At 46.9% G+C, this 17014-nt stretch overlaps 1 protein-coding gene across 2 annotated transcripts in view; it reads right to left on the bottom strand.

Moving 5' to 3' along the window:
• The window catches only part of USP43 (ubiquitin specific peptidase 43), a 66624-nt gene that overhangs the window by 39863 nt on the left and 9747 nt on the right, over positions 1-17014 (bottom strand). For both annotated transcript variants that reach the window (XM_082373268.1, XM_082373269.1), the window contains exons 2-3: positions 14859-14990; positions 6161-6264 (exon numbers count right to left, since the gene is read on the bottom strand). In XM_082373268.1, the coding sequence (XP_082229394.1) occupies positions 6161-6264; positions 14859-14990 (236 nt within the window). The remainder of the gene's footprint in view (positions 1-6160; positions 6265-14858; positions 14991-17014) is intronic.

Below are 17014 nucleotides of genomic sequence, written 5' to 3'. Positions count from 1 at the left end.
CAAATCCCTGTTTCATATTTAAGCGAACAAATGAGAAGGAATATTTTTCTTTGACTTATTCATTTTTTCTTTAAAGCTACTAAAACTAAGCGAGGCTGCATTTTTCTTGCAGATACATCATAGTCAACTGATTCAGGGATATGGCCTTTAGATTAAGCCATGAATCTCTGGCAGGGAGCAAGAGATGTGTAGTTTGGCGAAATCACAGAATGGCCTAATTTTGTATTTAAAGAATGGGGAAAATATATTGTTTTCATAATAAACCACAGAGAGGACATGAAATGCACCTGTTCCTCAAAGGATGAGAAATGAGGATAGTGAGTGCGACCAACAGATCAGGGGGAAGGGCAGTGTCACTTTCACAGAAAACTCCAGATGTTTCCAGGCTCCAACTACACCTCAGATGTGGCCTGGGGGTCCTTTCGTCCTTGCCATCTCCCCCAGAGCTTCACGGTCCTGTCCTACTATCTCCCAGGTACTCACAGAGGAAAGAAACAGGAAATCACCCCAATGCCCTTCAATGTTCACTTGCCCATCTCCCTAAGCTATTCATCCTCCTTGTCAAATTGCTTCTGTTCCAAAGCCAGCCTCTCACCTGCTGCTGAAACTCAGAACTGTTCTTTGCTCTCTACTGGTTACAAATGCCCCGAAATGGCACTGCTCGTTTCACATTCTGGCCTCTCACTGCTGCTGAATATACGTCTGACACCTCTAACCTGGCCAGCTTCACCTGCTCGCTGGCTGGCGAGACGGATGTCCAAGCCGGCAAGGTAATTATGATGACGCACAAGCAAAATGTCACCTCTCCGGGCTTCCCTGGTGGTGCAATGGTTGAGAATCCGCCTGCTAATGCAGGGGACACGGGTTCGAGCCCTGGTCTGGGAAGATCCCACATGCCGCGGAGCAACTGGGCCCGTGAGCCACAACTACTGAGCCTGCGCGTCTGAAGCCTGTGCTCCGCAACAAGAGAGGCCGCGATAGTGAGAAGCCCGCGCACGGCGATGAGGAGTGGCCCCCGCTCGCCGCAACTAGAGAAAGCCCTCGCACAGAAATGAAGACCCAACACAGCCAAAAATAAATAAATAAATAAATAAATTTATTAAAAAAAAAAAAAAAAGTCACCTCTCCAAGGTCTGTTCTGAGGAAGCCTTCCAAAACATACTCTGCCTAAAAGGGAATGCTGCCGGTAACGGGGACCAGATTAGGCTTTCTGTGAATAAAAGCTATGAATGCTGTGAAGAGATGAACACACACACACATACAATCCCACCTTTAGCCCAAACTCCAACGTTGCAACAACAATCCTTGGCTATTAAACTTGCAGATGTTTTCAGGCTGTGGTAATAATCATATAGAATAACGAATTATTTGTCCTCTAGTTTATAACCTCCAGCACCCCAGTACTATTCTTCCTTCTCTCTTCCAGCCAAAGGCAAAAACTCAGCCCCCTAAAAAGGAGGACAAGGGAGACGGAGGGAGAATCTCAGTGAACAGGGATCTCTGAATTAACCCATAATAATATTTCCAGCTTTCAATTTCATAAAGGCCGATGCCAAGGCGGCCCTCCATCCCAGGCAACCTCCCCCCAGGAAAAGAGGCTGAAGAGGGTCCAGAGCAGCAAGTACATCCTCAGGGGCCCCAGTGTGGAGCTGGTGCCCACCGACAGCTACAGAAAATCACTTTTCAGACCTCAAAAGTCCTAGCCTAGATGGACGTCTCTAACTATATTTTTTCTTAACTCTGGACCAGCAGGCAGAAAGCAGCTATTTTTAGCTGTCACCAGTCTTTTTTTCCAGCATGAATATCTTGCTTCTTACTCATCATTCTATAGTAATCGACAAAGGGTCCTTGCGGTCCTCAGTCTCGGATCAGCTCAAATGTCACTTCACGAATCCTCCCCTGACTCACCTTACGCCTTATGATACTGTGATTTATAATAAGAAATATATATTTGGTCTCCAACAGTTGTTCCAGGCACAGAGCTCCTACAGCTTTTGGAATTTCCTAAGTGATAAGAGCAAGAATGAAGGTAAAAGGAGCATCTTTTGCTATTCGTAACAAACCCCATCCCACCACACCTGAGTTTATGCTAATGAGGTGATATCTGGAAAGCCCCCAGAGAAAACCACAGGAGGGGGGCTGGTTGCCAGAGGGACCAAGCATGGGATTAGAGGGCTAGGACTTTGGGCTCCACCCCTACCTCCTGGGAAAAAAAGAAGGGGGTCAGAGGTTGAGTTAACCACGTATGGCCAATAATGGGATCAATCATGCCTACATAATGTTGCTTCCATAAAAACCCCAGCAGAAGGGGCTGGGAGAGCTTCCAGGTTGGTGACCGTGGGGAGGTGCTGGGAGGGTGGTGCACCCAGGGAGGGGTGCGGAACCTCGCCCTTCCCCCAGCACCTTGCTCTATGAATCTCCCATCTGGCTGTTCCTGAGTTATAGCCTTTCCAAATCAACTGGTGATCTGGTAAGTAAACGGTTTTCCTGAGTTCTGTGAGCCACTCTAGCAAATCACTGAACCTGAGGAGGGGGCCGTGGAAACCTCCAATATATAGCCAGTCGGTCAGCAGCACAGGTGACGACCCGGGACTTGCAATTGGTGTCCGGTGGGGAGGCAGTCCGGTGGGACTGAGCCCTTACCCTGCGGGGTCCGTGCCCGCTCTAAGTAGGTAGTGCCAGAATTGAGTTAAACTGTAGGACACTCGGTGTCCAGAGAGAATCGCAGAATTGCTTGGTGTGGGAAAAACACCCACACATCTGGGGTCAGAAGGATTGTGAGTGTGGAAGTAGTCAAGAGTAACGCAAAGGGAAACAGTTTTTTTCCTCTTTCACATCCATAACATGCACTTCAAAGCTCCCTCCATTTTTCCTTCAAAGCACATGCCAGTTATACAACTATGTAAAAACCCAGGAGTTAGGGCTTCCCTGGTGGCGCAGTGGTTGAGAATCTGCCTGCCAATGCAGGGGACACGGGTTCAAGCCCTGGTCTGGGAAGATCCCACATGCCGCGGAGCAGCTAAACCCGTGCACCACAACTACTGAGCCTGCGCATCTGGAGCCTGTGCTGCGCAACGGGAGAGGCCGCGATAGTGAGAGGCCCGCGCACCGCGATGAAGAGTGGCCCCCGCTCGCCGCAACTAGAGAAAGCCCTCGCACAGAAACGAAGACCCAACACAGCCATAAATAAATACATAAATAAATAAAAAACAAAAACCCAGGAGTCACCGTAGATGCTCATTGTTTCCTTGGTCCCTCCGCCCCTCACCCTTAAACCCGCTGGCAAGTCCTGTTGACTCTGTTCCCCACCAGCCCACTTGCCTCCATCTCCATCACCGCCTCGTGGTCCAGCCACCACCATTCTCCCACTGAGAGGAGAGCACATCAGCGGCTGTTCCAGCTCCCAGTCCTGCCTCCCTCCATCACCAAAACAACCAGCCAGTTTCTTTCTTTTTTCTTCTTTTTTGTTTTGGCCACGCCGCAGGGCATGTGGGATCAGATCCCCGACCAGGGATCGGCCCTGTGCCACCTGCAGTGGAAGTGCGGAGTCTTAACCACTGGACTGCCAGGGAAGTCCCCACCAGCCAATTGCTGAGATGGAAAATTAGCCCACACCCTGCCTTAAACTTTGCAGTGGTTTCTTTCCTCTGCCCCGTAGGCTACAACCCACACTGCCAGGTGCGCGCCCATCTGTCCAGCCTCACCTCCCACCCCTCACTACTTGGTGGCCCTCTGTTCCTTGAACTTGCCTGGATCATTCCCACCCCAGACCCTTTGCTGCTTTTCCTGCCTGGAATACCCTGTCCCCAAGTATTTCAACGGCTGGCTCCTTGTCACTCAGTTCTCAGCTCAAATGTCCCCTCTGCAAAGAAGCCTGGCCTGAACACCTTATCTAAGGTTGCCTGCCTACCCCACCTCCCAGGTGACACTCATCATCATGGCAAATTGTTTGTTGCGCGTGTATTATTATCTAACACCTCCCCCAGTAGAATGTGAGCTCCTTGAGAACAGAGGCTGACTCCTTTCACAGCTCAATTCCCAGCACCTAGAAGAGGACCTGGCACGTAGTAGGCATGGATTAAATACCCAGAGAATAAAGGGATCTGCTTGGTTAGTATTTCTCTCTTGTGGGCAAGGAGTTACACTCTTCGTTGTAGCCACTGGACCAAGCGCAATATCAGATGCTCAAGGATGTGCAAGAAGGAAAAGAGGGGCTTCCCTGGTGGCGCAGTGGTTGAGAATCTGCCTGCCAATTCAGGGGACACGGGTTCGAGCCCTGGTCTGGGAGGATCCCACATGCTGCGGAGCAACTAGGCCCGTGAGCCACCATTACTGAGCCTGCGCGTCTGGAGCCTGTGCTCCGCAACAAGAGAGGCTGCGATAGTGAGAGGCCCGCGCACCGCGATGAAGAGTGGCCCCCGCTCGCCGCAACTGGAGAAAGCCCTCGCGCAGAAACGGAGACCCAACACAGCCAAAAATAAATTAAAAAAAAAAAAAAAGACAGTGATCACATCCAAATTATATTATGGACAATCAATGAATATAACCTAAATCCTAAATTAGCACAGTTTCTGGGCAATTTTAAGTCATCTTCTCCTTTCTAAATACGAAGAATACAAATCTCCCAAAAGTATGGAAGTAAATGGCTGTAAGTGAATTCTAGAAGGCTGAATAATCGTTACTTTGTTTGAAGTAAATAAGAGATAAAAAACCAACAGGAGGCTTATGAAAAAGACAACAGGGCAAAGGAAAGAGAAGAGCATCCAGAAGACTCTGAGAAAAGCCCACCTTTGAAGGTGATTTAATGCAGCACCCAAAAGAAAAATGCAAAAAAATGTTCTGGTATCCATAACGGAGAACAGGAAGGCAAAGCTTCTGTGCGTGAAGTAACAGCAGAACCTCACAGGGAAAGAACAAGGTCAGATGGAAAAGCCATCCAAGAGGAAGAAGTACAGAGAAGCAGAAACAGGACTCGTGCTTCAGAGATTTATCAAAGGTCGAATCCTGGTTCTGCCATTTACGATGTGTCCTCGTGAAATGCCCGACCCCAGGTTGTACCTCATCTCCTTGGGCTCTTGTAAGTTAAATCACAAAATATCTGGGTGAACATATATGTAACCAGTGGCTTCCCCTCAATCTTCATCACTGTGCTCATTCCCACCTCGAAGCGGGTGTCACTCTTATTGAATATGTTCCCACCCTTTCAACCCTATTCATCCTGCAGAGCCCGTGGAAAGGCATACCTCCTCCGAGAAGCCCCGGGGGTTAGTGCTTTCACTACAACATTGTCATTCTTGAAAATATTCTGCCTTATGTGAATCTCTGAACTGTCATATATAAAAGCCCAAAGAGAACATATACTTTCTGAAGTCAGAGTCTATATAATTATATATCTTTTATATCCTCCATTATGCTGGGAAATCTTGAACTCGAAATAATGTGTGAAACTCGGCTCTCTGGCAATAAAGAACAAACCAGAAAGATCTCATCCACTTCTCAATGATGGCCTGCTGGGGAGATCCTGGCCTCCACATTCATACTCTGGAGAACCACGCTTGCATCACCCCTCCTTCAAGGGGGGGATGGAAGGCCCAGGAGACAGCAAGAAAGAAAAGAAATACTGAGGGGGCTTCTCTGGTGGTGCAGTGGATAAGAATCGGCCTGCCCATGCAGGGGACATGGGTTCGAGCCACGGTCCGGGAAGATCCCACATTCCACGGAGCAGCTAAGCCCATGCGCCACAACTACTGAGCCTGCGCGCTAGAGCCTGCGAGCCACAACTACTGAGCCCACGTGCCACAACTACTGAAGCCCGCACGCCTAGAGCCTGTGCTCCGCAACAAGAGAAGCCGCCGCAATGAGAAGCCCGTGCACCACAACGAAGAGTTGCCCCGCTCACCACAACTAGAGAAAGCCGGCGCGCGGCAACAAAGACCCAACGCAGCCAAAAATAAAATAAAAAACACAAAAAAATGAAATACTGAGGGTCAGAGACAATAGAAGTTAGTGGTTAATTGGGATTTATAATGGGAGAGAGAAGGGTGTTTATGGTTTCTGTTGTTTTGTAATCTCGGGGTAAACCTGGCCAAGGGAGGTTAGTTACCAGCATAGGAGTTTGCTGAGCCCTTAAGGACAGATTCTAAACATACCCCATTCTTACCTGTACTGTGCTTGAAAGTGGCTTTGCACAAAGCTTTGGCCTAGAGGAAGCTGCGCTGGTGGCGAAAGGAGGTTCTCGGAGGTCTTCCCGGCTTCAGGCTGAAGCTGCAAAGAAATGAGGAGAGGAAGCAAGATCAGATGTGCCTCTCATCACACCCCTGCGTTCAGACCCGCGAAGCTACACCTCCTCCTGGGTCCTCAGCACCATTCTGTGGACCTAGACCTGCAGAGCCAGGACCTTCCATGTTGACTTACCGTAATCCGCCTCTCCTTCAATCCCTGGACCTCCCCAATTCCAAGAGAGACAGAGACAGAGACAGAGAGAGAGGAGACAGAGACAGCGGGAGAGTGTGTGTGTGCATGTGTGTGCATGTGTGTGCGTGTGTGTGCATGTGTGTGCGTGTGTGTGCTGAAAGAGCATGAACCTTGGCGAACACTCACACATGCTCACCCAGCCCCAACCATTACCTCTGGATTGACTACCCCATTCTTTACCTCCATCCTTCTAGGCCCCCTGTGTCTAGAGGCCTCCTGTACATTTCACTTGGGTGAGCCGCCATCACTTCAAACACATCCACACCAAATCTGCCCATCTTCCACCTGCTAAGCTGTGTCTGTCCACATTTTCCAGGGAGCCGGTCTCCACACGAGCATTGTCTTTCTCAGACAGACCAGCTGTGCACCTTAGAATAATGAATGCATGAGGCTCCTCCCTCCACAATCTATCCTATCGTATCCTTCTCTACATTCCCTTACATATAAGTGTCCTGTTGCTGCTGTAACAAACGACCACAAACTAGTGGCTTGAAACAACAGAAATGTGTCCCCTCACAGGTCTCGAGACTGGACATCCAAAATCAGCATCACGGAGCCGAAACCAAGGTGTCAGCAAGGCCGCACTCCCTCTGGAGGTTCTGGGGGAAAATACGTTCCTTGCCTCCTCCACCTTCTGGTAGCTGTGGGAATTCCATGGTTTATGGCCACATCACTCCCATCTTTAAGCCCGGCATCCTCAAAGAGCCAGGAGGAAGGACCACAGGGGAAGTGTTTGGGGAGAAATGTACTGATGTCTGAAATTTAATTTAAAATGCATCCAAAAAAAAAAAGATGAGAAAAAGATGGAGTGATGAGTGGACAGACGGATGGATAGGTAGATAAATACATGATAAAGCAATTTTAGTAAAATGTAAATGATAGAATCTAGGTGGTGGGTAGGAGATATTCGCTGTATAAGGAATTCAACTTTTCCATGTTTGAAATTTTTCATAATAAAATTTTGGTACAAATAAGAGTGACAAATACTAAGAACAATCAGTCCCACTATTTCATTAAGCCCAATTTGACCAGAATACAGGATGTACAAAGGGGAGTAGAAAACAGAGCTAGAGAGGGAGTCTGGTACCATGTTGGATGGGGCCTTAAATGTCCTAAAGAAGATTCCTGGTTCAGTAAACAGCATAGTACCAGGGGTAAGGGTTAGACTCTGGAGTCAGACTGCTGGGGTTCAAATCCCTGCACTGGCACTTAGCTGACAGAGTTTCTCAACCTCTGATGCAGCTAAATCAATTACTTAAGCTCTTTGTTCCATGGTTTTCCAATTTAATAAAGGGGTAATGAACGATAGTAATGAACGATAGTACCAACGTGCTAGAGATATTTTGAGATTAAAAGAGTTAATATATATAAAACACTTAGAATAGTGCCTGGTACACAGCAAGCACTGTATAAGTGTTTGCTGTTGTTACATGATGGGGAGTATCTAATGGGTTTTGAACCTAAGCGGTGGCTACAGGTACAGAGACACACTATAACCTGACAGGCATGCGCACGATGAAGGAGGGGGCGTCTGGAGTTAGGACAGAAATTATGAGGCTCAAGAGTCCGGGTGCCAACAGGGTGAACTAGAGTAGGAGCCATGAAAATAAAAAGGAGGGAGGAACTCAATCAAGACACCCTGTGTGCACAGCTCATAACTGAGCACCTGATAGGAAAGGACACGGAGACAGAGGGAGGGATACACAGGGCCAGCTCCAAGCTTCCAGTCTGATGCCTGGAGAACCACTTTCCATTAACAAAAGAGGGAAAGGCAAAAGGAGAAGTGGGTCAGGGGAGGAGGGGCGGGCAAGCCAAGTTCGAGGCAGAGACATCTTCGGCAGGTAAATGAAGGGCTCGGAGGAGAGAGAGAACTTGGATACAGAGCGGACACTGGCATCTGGGTCTGCTCAGGATTGACCCTTCTTCTTTGGGAGTAGCCTCAGTCCATGGGGAGGTGGGGAAGGCTCTTTCCTCGGGGGTCCTGTCCTCCCTTACCAAGAGACAGGCAGGCACATGACCCAAGCTAGACGGATGAACTGTTCCTGCCCTGCGTGTCAATCATGGGCAGAGTGACCCAAAGGCTGCAAACAGCGACTCTAGCAGAAGTGTCCAGGCTGGAGGATTGAGCCGCTCCTGCCACTGAGACACCCTCACCCCGGAGCTGTCTGGTTCTTGATGGTTCCAAGCTTGGTCTTCAGCCTTCCTTTCGATTCTGCACACTCCCCCTTGGCCTTCCAACTAATCCCCTTCTTATTTGAGTCATTTGTTTGGCTGCTGTTCCTCGGAGCTGCTTCTGCATCCAGATGATAAGGCAGCACGCGTTGAGAGAGGCTGTGGATGGGACCATCCAAGGATGGGTATGGAAAGTGAAAATCCCAAACAAGGCTGGGGTAAGAGGCAGCAGAGGGTCACTCACAAAGCATGGTCTATCAGGTGAGACCCAGCTGGCGCTACCCTGCTAACCAAGTGACCCTAAAACCCTCCCTGAGCCTCATTCCACATCTAAACGGAATAGGAGTATTACATCCACCTCATGGAGCCGTCATTTAAACCAAAAAAGATGTGGGTATCCTGCCTGGCACATAGTAGGTGCTTAATAAATGTTAGCTTCCTGGTCCTCTCCCCAGCCCCATCCCTTTCTTAATTCTGCAAGAGTGGCGTTTTCTATAAGATAAACTACCCAAAAGGTTGCTAGTGTCACAGTGTCTACAGGATAGTAAAAAGATGCCCTAGGGGCTTCCCTGGTGGCGCAGTGGTTGAGAGTCTGCCTGCCAATGCAGGGGACACGGGTTTGAGCCCTGGTCTGGGAGGATCCCATATACCGCGGAGCAACTGGGTCCGTGAGCCACAACTACTGAGCCTGCACGTCTGGAGCCTGTGCTCCGCAACAAGAGAGGCCGCGACGGTGAAAGGCCCGCACACCGCGATGAAGAGTGGCCCTGCTTGCCACAACTAGAGAAAGCCCTCGCACAGAAACGAAGACCCAACACAGCCAAAAATAAATAAATAAATAAAATACTGGCTTAACTCCTAGAGAGTTTCATAAAAAAAAAAAAAAAAAGATGCCCTATTCACCAGACAAAAACATTTATCGTTGCATTAACAGAGAAGAAAGTGGTCCTTATGTTTTCTATTCTAGTTTCAAATAAATCGAACTACATGGCTTTCATATGTTTTGAAACAGAAATAACCCTAGAAAGAAAAATTGTTCAGAGTTACACAGGGGACAGTCCCTTTCCTTCTTGGAAACAGAAAATGAAGTTTGTGCCAAATAGTCCAATAGCTCTGCTCTTTTACCTTCAAGCGTTCACAGCCAGGCCTCCACAGGCAGCCCGATTTTCTAAGAGTGAATTTCAGGAGAGGTTTTGACCCCAGACAGAGAAAAAGACCTTTTCTGGTTTCAATCAGATCAAATGAAGAGTGGGGCAAGCTCCTCTCTCCGACCAACAACCACTCCTGGTCTTGCTGGGTTGTGGTGCCCTCCTGACACCTTTAGCCATTAAAGGAACAGAAAGCAGCCAGAGTGGCTGAGAACAATGAGCAAGGGGCAGAGGGGCCTGAAACCAGGTGGAGTGATTGGTGGGCCAGTCAGGTAGGGCCCCGTCAGCCGTGTAGGAGTCCGGATTCTGTTGTAAGTGCAACAGGAAGCCACCAGGGGAATTTAAGCAGGAGAGTGGCGTGATCTTATTTCCTTTCTGAAAAGATCCCTCTGGCTGTAGCGTGGAGAACATATACATATAGTAGCGGGGCACACTGGAGATTGGAAGACCAATTAGGGCTGCTTTTATGTGGGTTTTGAAGTTGTTATGGATTATTGGCTTAAATAAACTCAAAGGCATCTTAAAGAAAGGTTTGGGGGTGGTGAACTGTGGTTGGGAGCAAAGGCTCCAGAGCAGAGGTTCTCAATGGGGAAACGCTTTTCCCTCCCCCCACCAGGGGACATTTGGCCATGTCTGGAGACATTTTTGGTTATCAATCACAGTTAGGGGTACCACCGGTATCTGGTAGGTAGAGGGGCGCTACAAATGCTACAACGCACAGGACAACCCCCCTCCCAGCAAAGAATTACCCAGCCCCAGTGTCAAACGTGCTGAGGCTAAGAAGCCCTGTTCTAGAGTTGAATTTTCTAGATTTGGATCCTGGCTCTCCCACTGACTTGCTGTGTGACTTAGGGCAGGTTACTTAACCTCTCTGTGCTCTTCCTCATCCTTAAGTCCAAAGCCTTTTCCTACCACAAAGGCACAAAAGAGGAAGACTGAAAGGTAATTGGGAAGGCTGTTTATCCCTCCTACTTTCCAGGAGCACTGCCTGGCACAGCCAGGGAGTGGAAAATGGGACAAAAAGCTTTTTTTTTTTTGGCCGTGCCACATGGCTTACGGGATCTCAGTTCCCTGACCAGGGATTGAACCCAGGCCATGGCAGTGAAAGCCCGGAACGCTAACCACCAGGCCACCAGGAAACTCCCAAGAAGCCTTTTCTAGATGCAGCCAGAAGAAAGAGGCACCCGGGTCTCCTCCCTCCCTCTGGTGGGAAACAGAAAGCACAAGAAACTCAGGATAAGGAAAGGGATCCAGCACACTGGCTTTGAAATAGACAGACTCAGGTTTGATTCTCTTTCCACAGGTAGAAGTTGAATGACCTTGGACAACTTAACCTAAATTTCCATTAACTGTAATATATGAATTAACCTTATTATGAGTTACTTATTATTATCCTTATTATGAGTTATCAAATATTAAAGCATGATAACTACTTAATTTATTCAACCATTCAGGGGTTTATTGAGTGTCTCCTATGCATCAGTGAAATAAGTCATGAAAAGCATCATATGAAATGCCTGGCACGTAACACACTTCAATAAACAGTATCTCTCTCTTTTTAATACATCATTCTGATTTCAAAATGTGTTCATGCTAAGATTATGGAATACAGTGTAGTGACACGTTTGTCATCTCAGCATTCCTTTCCAACGTGCCCCAGCTCTACAGAAACCTTCCTTACCCTTGTGATTTGGGTGGAGTTCACCCCACAGGCATGGGACCCATGTGCCCAATCAGAATATTCCATCCTGCTGGCCACCTGCCCAGGAATGGACATGTGAGCCACGCTAAGACAATCGGACTCTTGCCTGGGCTTTTTCTGGAATCCCAAGTGAAAAAGGCTCTACGAGCATTGCAGGGGCCCCTCCTGCCACTAGATGGGCAGAGTCAGTCTGAGAATGAAGAGAAAGACAAGAGATAAGGAGACCTTGGATCCAGCCCTACCTGAAGCTGGATCAACCCTTGGACTCACAAGTTCTAAAAGCCAATAAAAGCCCTCTCCTTAAGTTGGACCAAGTTGCAACTAAAAGGGTCTGAATCAGATAAACAGAAAATCATTGTACATATAAGAAAAATCACCCACAATCCCACAACCCAGAGAAACCACCATAACCTTTAAATGTCTGGTCCTCCCAGGTTCTGTTTGGTGAAGTTTTTGCTTTGTTTCGTTTGTGTGTTTTGGGGGTGAATGCAGTGGCTCTTTTTATTTTTCTATCTTTTTGGCATGCGGGATCTTAGTTCCCCAACCAGGGACCGAACCTGTGCCCCTTGCAGTGGAAGGTGAAGTCTTAACCATTGGACTACTAGGGAAGTCCTGGGATGGTTCTTTTTAAAATAAGAAAACAGGCTTTCAAGCCAGACCTCCCTTGGATTTGAATCCTGACTCTACCTCTTCTTAAGCTGTGCTGCTTCAGGAAGGTTACACAGCCTCTCTGATTCTTGGTTTACCCATATATAAAATGGGGATAATAACTCTAACAACACCCCACAAATGATAGTAGCTACTCATACTGTGTATAACACTCCAAGATGTGTTCTGAGGAGTACAGAATACTGTACAATCATTATCTTCCCTGTTTCATGCACCTGGCAACCTGCTGTCTCAGACATGAGTACTCTTTCTGCAGCTCTGTCAAGCTCTTAGCTTCTACATTATATTGTTGTTTAAAAGAGGTCTATTCTTTATTCAAGACATATATGGTTATGCCCTCTTTTCTTAAAGTTGCCGATTGCCATTTTTAAAAGGGAAAGAAACAAAGACAACAGCTGGCTGTGTGGACAAGTTAAGAAAAAAAAATGACTCAGCTTCTTGAGCTATTTTATTTTTAAATAAACATTGTATGTATTTAAGGAGTGCAACATGATGATTTAATACACATCTACATGGTGAAATGATTACTTCAGACAAGCCAATCAACATATCCATCTCCTCATGTAGTTACCTTTTTTGTGTGTGGTGAGAGGACCTGAAATCTACTCTCTTAGCAAATTTCCAGCACTCAATGTGGTATTGTTAACTACAGTCATCATGCTGCACATTACGTATCTCGATTCATTCATCCTACAAACTGTGACTGCCGTTCAATCTCCCCCCCATTTATTTATTTATTCTCTTTTATTTTTTAAATTTATTTTATTGAATATAGTTGATTTACAATGTTGTGTTAATTTCTGCTGCACAGCAAAGTGATTCAGTTATACATATATGTCCATTCTCTTTCATATTCTTTTCCATTACGATTTTTCTCAGGATATTGAATATAGTTCCCTGTGCTATACAGTAGGACCTTGTTGTTTATCCATCCTGTATAAACTAGTTTGCATCTGCTAATCCCAAACTCCCAATACTTCCCTCCCCCAACCCCCTACCCCTTGGCAACCACAAGTCTGTTCTCTATGTCTGGGAGTCTGTTTCTGTTTCGTAGATAGGTCCATTTGTATCACATTTTGCCATTCAATCTTTATTACTCTAGAATAATGGTCTCTGAGTAGATAATGTAAGGATGGGAAGGTAACAGGTGAAAGATTGAAACACTTCCAAAGGGCTTTTTAATTGATTCACTAGGGGGATGGGAATAAAATGTCCAGAATTAAAACAAACAAACAAACAAACAAAAAACAAGTAAAGCAGTTCTTGTAGCTGCATCTGGATCAGTTTTGAGACACATCAAAAGTAATATGCGGGGCTTCCCTGGTGGCGCAGTGGTTGAGAATCTGCCTGCCAATGCAGGGGACACGGGTTCGAGCCCTGGTCTGGGAGGATCCCACATGCCGCGGAGCAACTAGGCCCGTGAGCCACGGTTGCTGAGCCTGCGCGTCTGGAGCCTGTGCTCCGCAACAAGAGAGGCCGCGATAGTGAGAGGCCTGCGCACCGCGATGAAGAGTGGCCCCCACTTGCCGCAACTGGAGAAAGCCCTCGCACAGAAACGAAGACCCAATACAGCCATAAATAAAAAAAAAAAAAGTAATATGCGACTGATTAATTACCAAAGCTTGTGAAACATTTTTTAAATTATAGCAGATTATTCATGGATATTGTTATAATAATTTTGCTCACTCATGGAATAATAACTTCACTCGTTTTTACTTTCTTAAGAGAGAGATGAAAGGATAGGATTAGAGCAGAACCCATCACTGATCTTTATTTAGCAAAGCCCATAGAGAACACAGCTGATTTATCAACTATCAACTAGTCCTATCAAACCTACAGATGATTGTAGGGCTTTCTTACACCCAAAGGTTTGAGGTTTCATCCAAATCTGGGACTGCTGAGTGCACACATGTAAAGATCATCCATCCTGCGTCTTGAGAAAAAAGATTGGGAATCGCTGGCTCTGTAGGATAAGTAACTGAAAAAGCAAGGGTGGAGTTAAAATGGAAGCATCTAAAAATAATAAGCAACGGCACTCATGGCCTCAGATGACCATACTAAGGCATAGGATATTGACAGAAAGGAGATTTTTTTTTTTCAAACTTTAAACCAAACAGAAACCCTATACACCATATCACTGGGATTAAAGAGGATGAGGAACAGCAATGGGAGGAAACGTCTGGTCTAAAACAAACGGGGAAAAGAGGAAGGAGCAGGGAACGGTACCGTGTGAACAGCAGGCAGAATACACAAAAATCTACGGATCTGAATTTTAAGATTTAGTTTTGAAGAGCTGAGTAAATGTGCAAGGGGAAAAAAGAAAATCAAACACAACGTGTTGGGCTTCCCTGGTGGCGCAGTGGTTGAGAGTCTGCCTGCCGATGCACGGGACACGGGTTCGAGCCCTGGTCTGGGAAGATCCCACATGCCGCGGAGCAACTGGGCCCGTGAGCCACAACTACTGAGCCTGCACGTCTGGAGCCTGTGCTCCGCAACAAGAGAGGCCGCGACAGTGAGAGGCCCGCGCACCGCGATGAAGAGTGGCCCCCGCTTGCCGCAACTAGAGAAAAGCCCTCGCACAGAAACGAAGACCCAACACAGCCAAAAATAAATAAATAAATAAATAAAAAATAATAAACCGTATTAAAAAAAAAAAACAAAAAACACAACGTGTTGTTTCGGGGGCGACTGACCTTGTCGGACCCCAGCCCCGGGGCCGCGCCCTCCAAGTCCTCGTGCACACGGTCCAGCAACCAGAGCAGGAACTCCAGGGCGTCGTGCTGGGAATTGCCTCGGAACTGAGAGCCGTACTTGGAGACCGCATTCTGAAAGGAACGGAAGAATGTTTACATCAGCCAAGACATGGAAGCAAACTAAGTGCCCGTCAACAGACAATTGGGGGCTTCCCTGGTGGCGCAGTGGTTAAGAATCCGCCTGCCAATGCAGGGGACACGGGTTCGAGCCCCGGTCCGGGAAGATCCCACATGCCGCGGAGCAACTAAGCCCGTGCGCCACAACTACTGAGCCTGCGCTCTAGAGCCTGCGAGCCACAACTACTGAAGCCCGCACGCCTAGAGCCCGTGCTCCGCAGCAAGAGAAGCCACTGCAGTGAGAAGCCCACGCTTTGAGGGGCAATTTGGCCCTTCAAACATGCAAACAAGGGCCTGGAAGCACCAAGCCTACCCATGGTCGCGCTTCAGCCTTGACCAGGATGACAAGTCAGAAACAACGTGGGGCGAGAAATGGTCTTTCCTGCTAAAGCCTGTCATTTGGGGAGCAGTGTTCCCAAATGCTGTGAGGGTTCTCTGTATAGGAGGAGGCATCGTTTTTTCCAGAAAGACTACCATTGTGTATCCTGTCCTTTGAAAACCGACATGTTTGTCTGTTGAATATATGTATATATATATATATATATTTTTTTAATTAAAGTATAGTTGATTTACAATATTGTGTTAGTCTCAGGTGTACAGCGTAGTGATTCAGTAATTTTGCAGATTCTATTCCATTATAGGTTGTTACAAAATAATGGGTATAATCCCCTGTGCTATACAGTAAATCCTTATTGCTTAACTATTTTATGTATGGTAGTTTGTATCTGTTAATCCCATATCCCTAATTTGTCCCTTTCCCCTTTGGTAACCACAAGTTTGTTTTCTATGTCTGTGAGTCTGTTTCCATTTTGTTTTGTTTCTTTTTTATTTTATTTTAATTTTTATTGAAGTATAGTTGATTTACAATGTTGTTAGTTTCTGCTGTATGGCAAAGTAAATCAGTTATACATATATATATCTCCACTCTTTTTTAGAGTCTTTTGAGTAGAGTTCCGTGTGCTATATGTTTCTGTTTGAATATAGATTCATTTGTATTACTTTTTAGATTCCACATGTAAGTGATATCATATCGTATTTGTCTTTGACTTACTTCACTAAGCATAATATTCTCCAGGTCCATCCATGTTGCTGCAAATGGCAGTATTTCATTCTTTTTTATGGCTGAGAAATGTTCCATTGTATGTTTATACCACATCTTCTTAATCCAATTGTTTTTTTTTTAATGATTAAGGTTTTTTTTTAAGATTTAATTTTATTTATTTTTGGCTGTGTTTGGTCTTTGTTGCTGCGCGCGGGCTTCTCATTGCGGTGGCTTCTCTTGTTGCGGAGCACACAGGCTCTAGGCGTGCGGGCTTCAGTAGTTGCGGCACGCGGGCTCAGCAGCTGTGGCTCGCGGGCTCTAGAGCGCAGCCTCAGGAGTTGCGGTGCACAGGCTTAGTTGCTCCGCAGCATGTGGGATCTTCCCAGATCAGGGCTCGAACCCGTGTCCCCTGCATTGGCAGGCGGATTCTTAACCACTGCGCCACCAGGGAAGCCCCCAATTGTCTGTTGACGGGCACTTAGTTTGCTTCCATGTCTTGGCTAATGTAAATAGTGCTGCTATGAACATTGGGGTGCATGTATCTTTTCGAACTAGTGTTTTCATTTTTTCTAGAAATATACCCAGGAGTGGGATTGCTGGATCACGTGGTAGAATGTTTTGATAGAGGCGACCATGTCTCCTCCCTGAAGCTCTGGTCCTTGGACTGCTGGGGGGCATGCTCGCCTGGCCCCCCACCCACGCCCTCAGTCTATTTCCACGCTGTCTCTCTCTGTTCACCCCAAAGGTGGACAGCTTCTTGTCCTTCTCTCTCCACGGTGGTTTCCTTCATTCCCATGGCGTCAACTCTCCTCTTTGAGAATAACCACATGGCCCAGTGAAGTGGGCTTCCTTAAATACCACGCATGTGGTTCCTTCACTGCCTCTTCCTAAAATGAATGAAACTTGAGAAGTACAAACATCTCCTTCTGTGGTTAGA

This window comes from Balaenoptera borealis (genome assembly GCF_965194805.1).
Source record: "Balaenoptera borealis genome assembly, chromosome: 20".
Taxonomy (NCBI): domain Eukaryota; kingdom Metazoa; phylum Chordata; class Mammalia; order Artiodactyla; family Balaenopteridae; genus Balaenoptera; species Balaenoptera borealis.
Note: the sequence above shows the minus strand (reverse complement) of the source record. Positions and strands in the feature narration are given on the sequence as shown.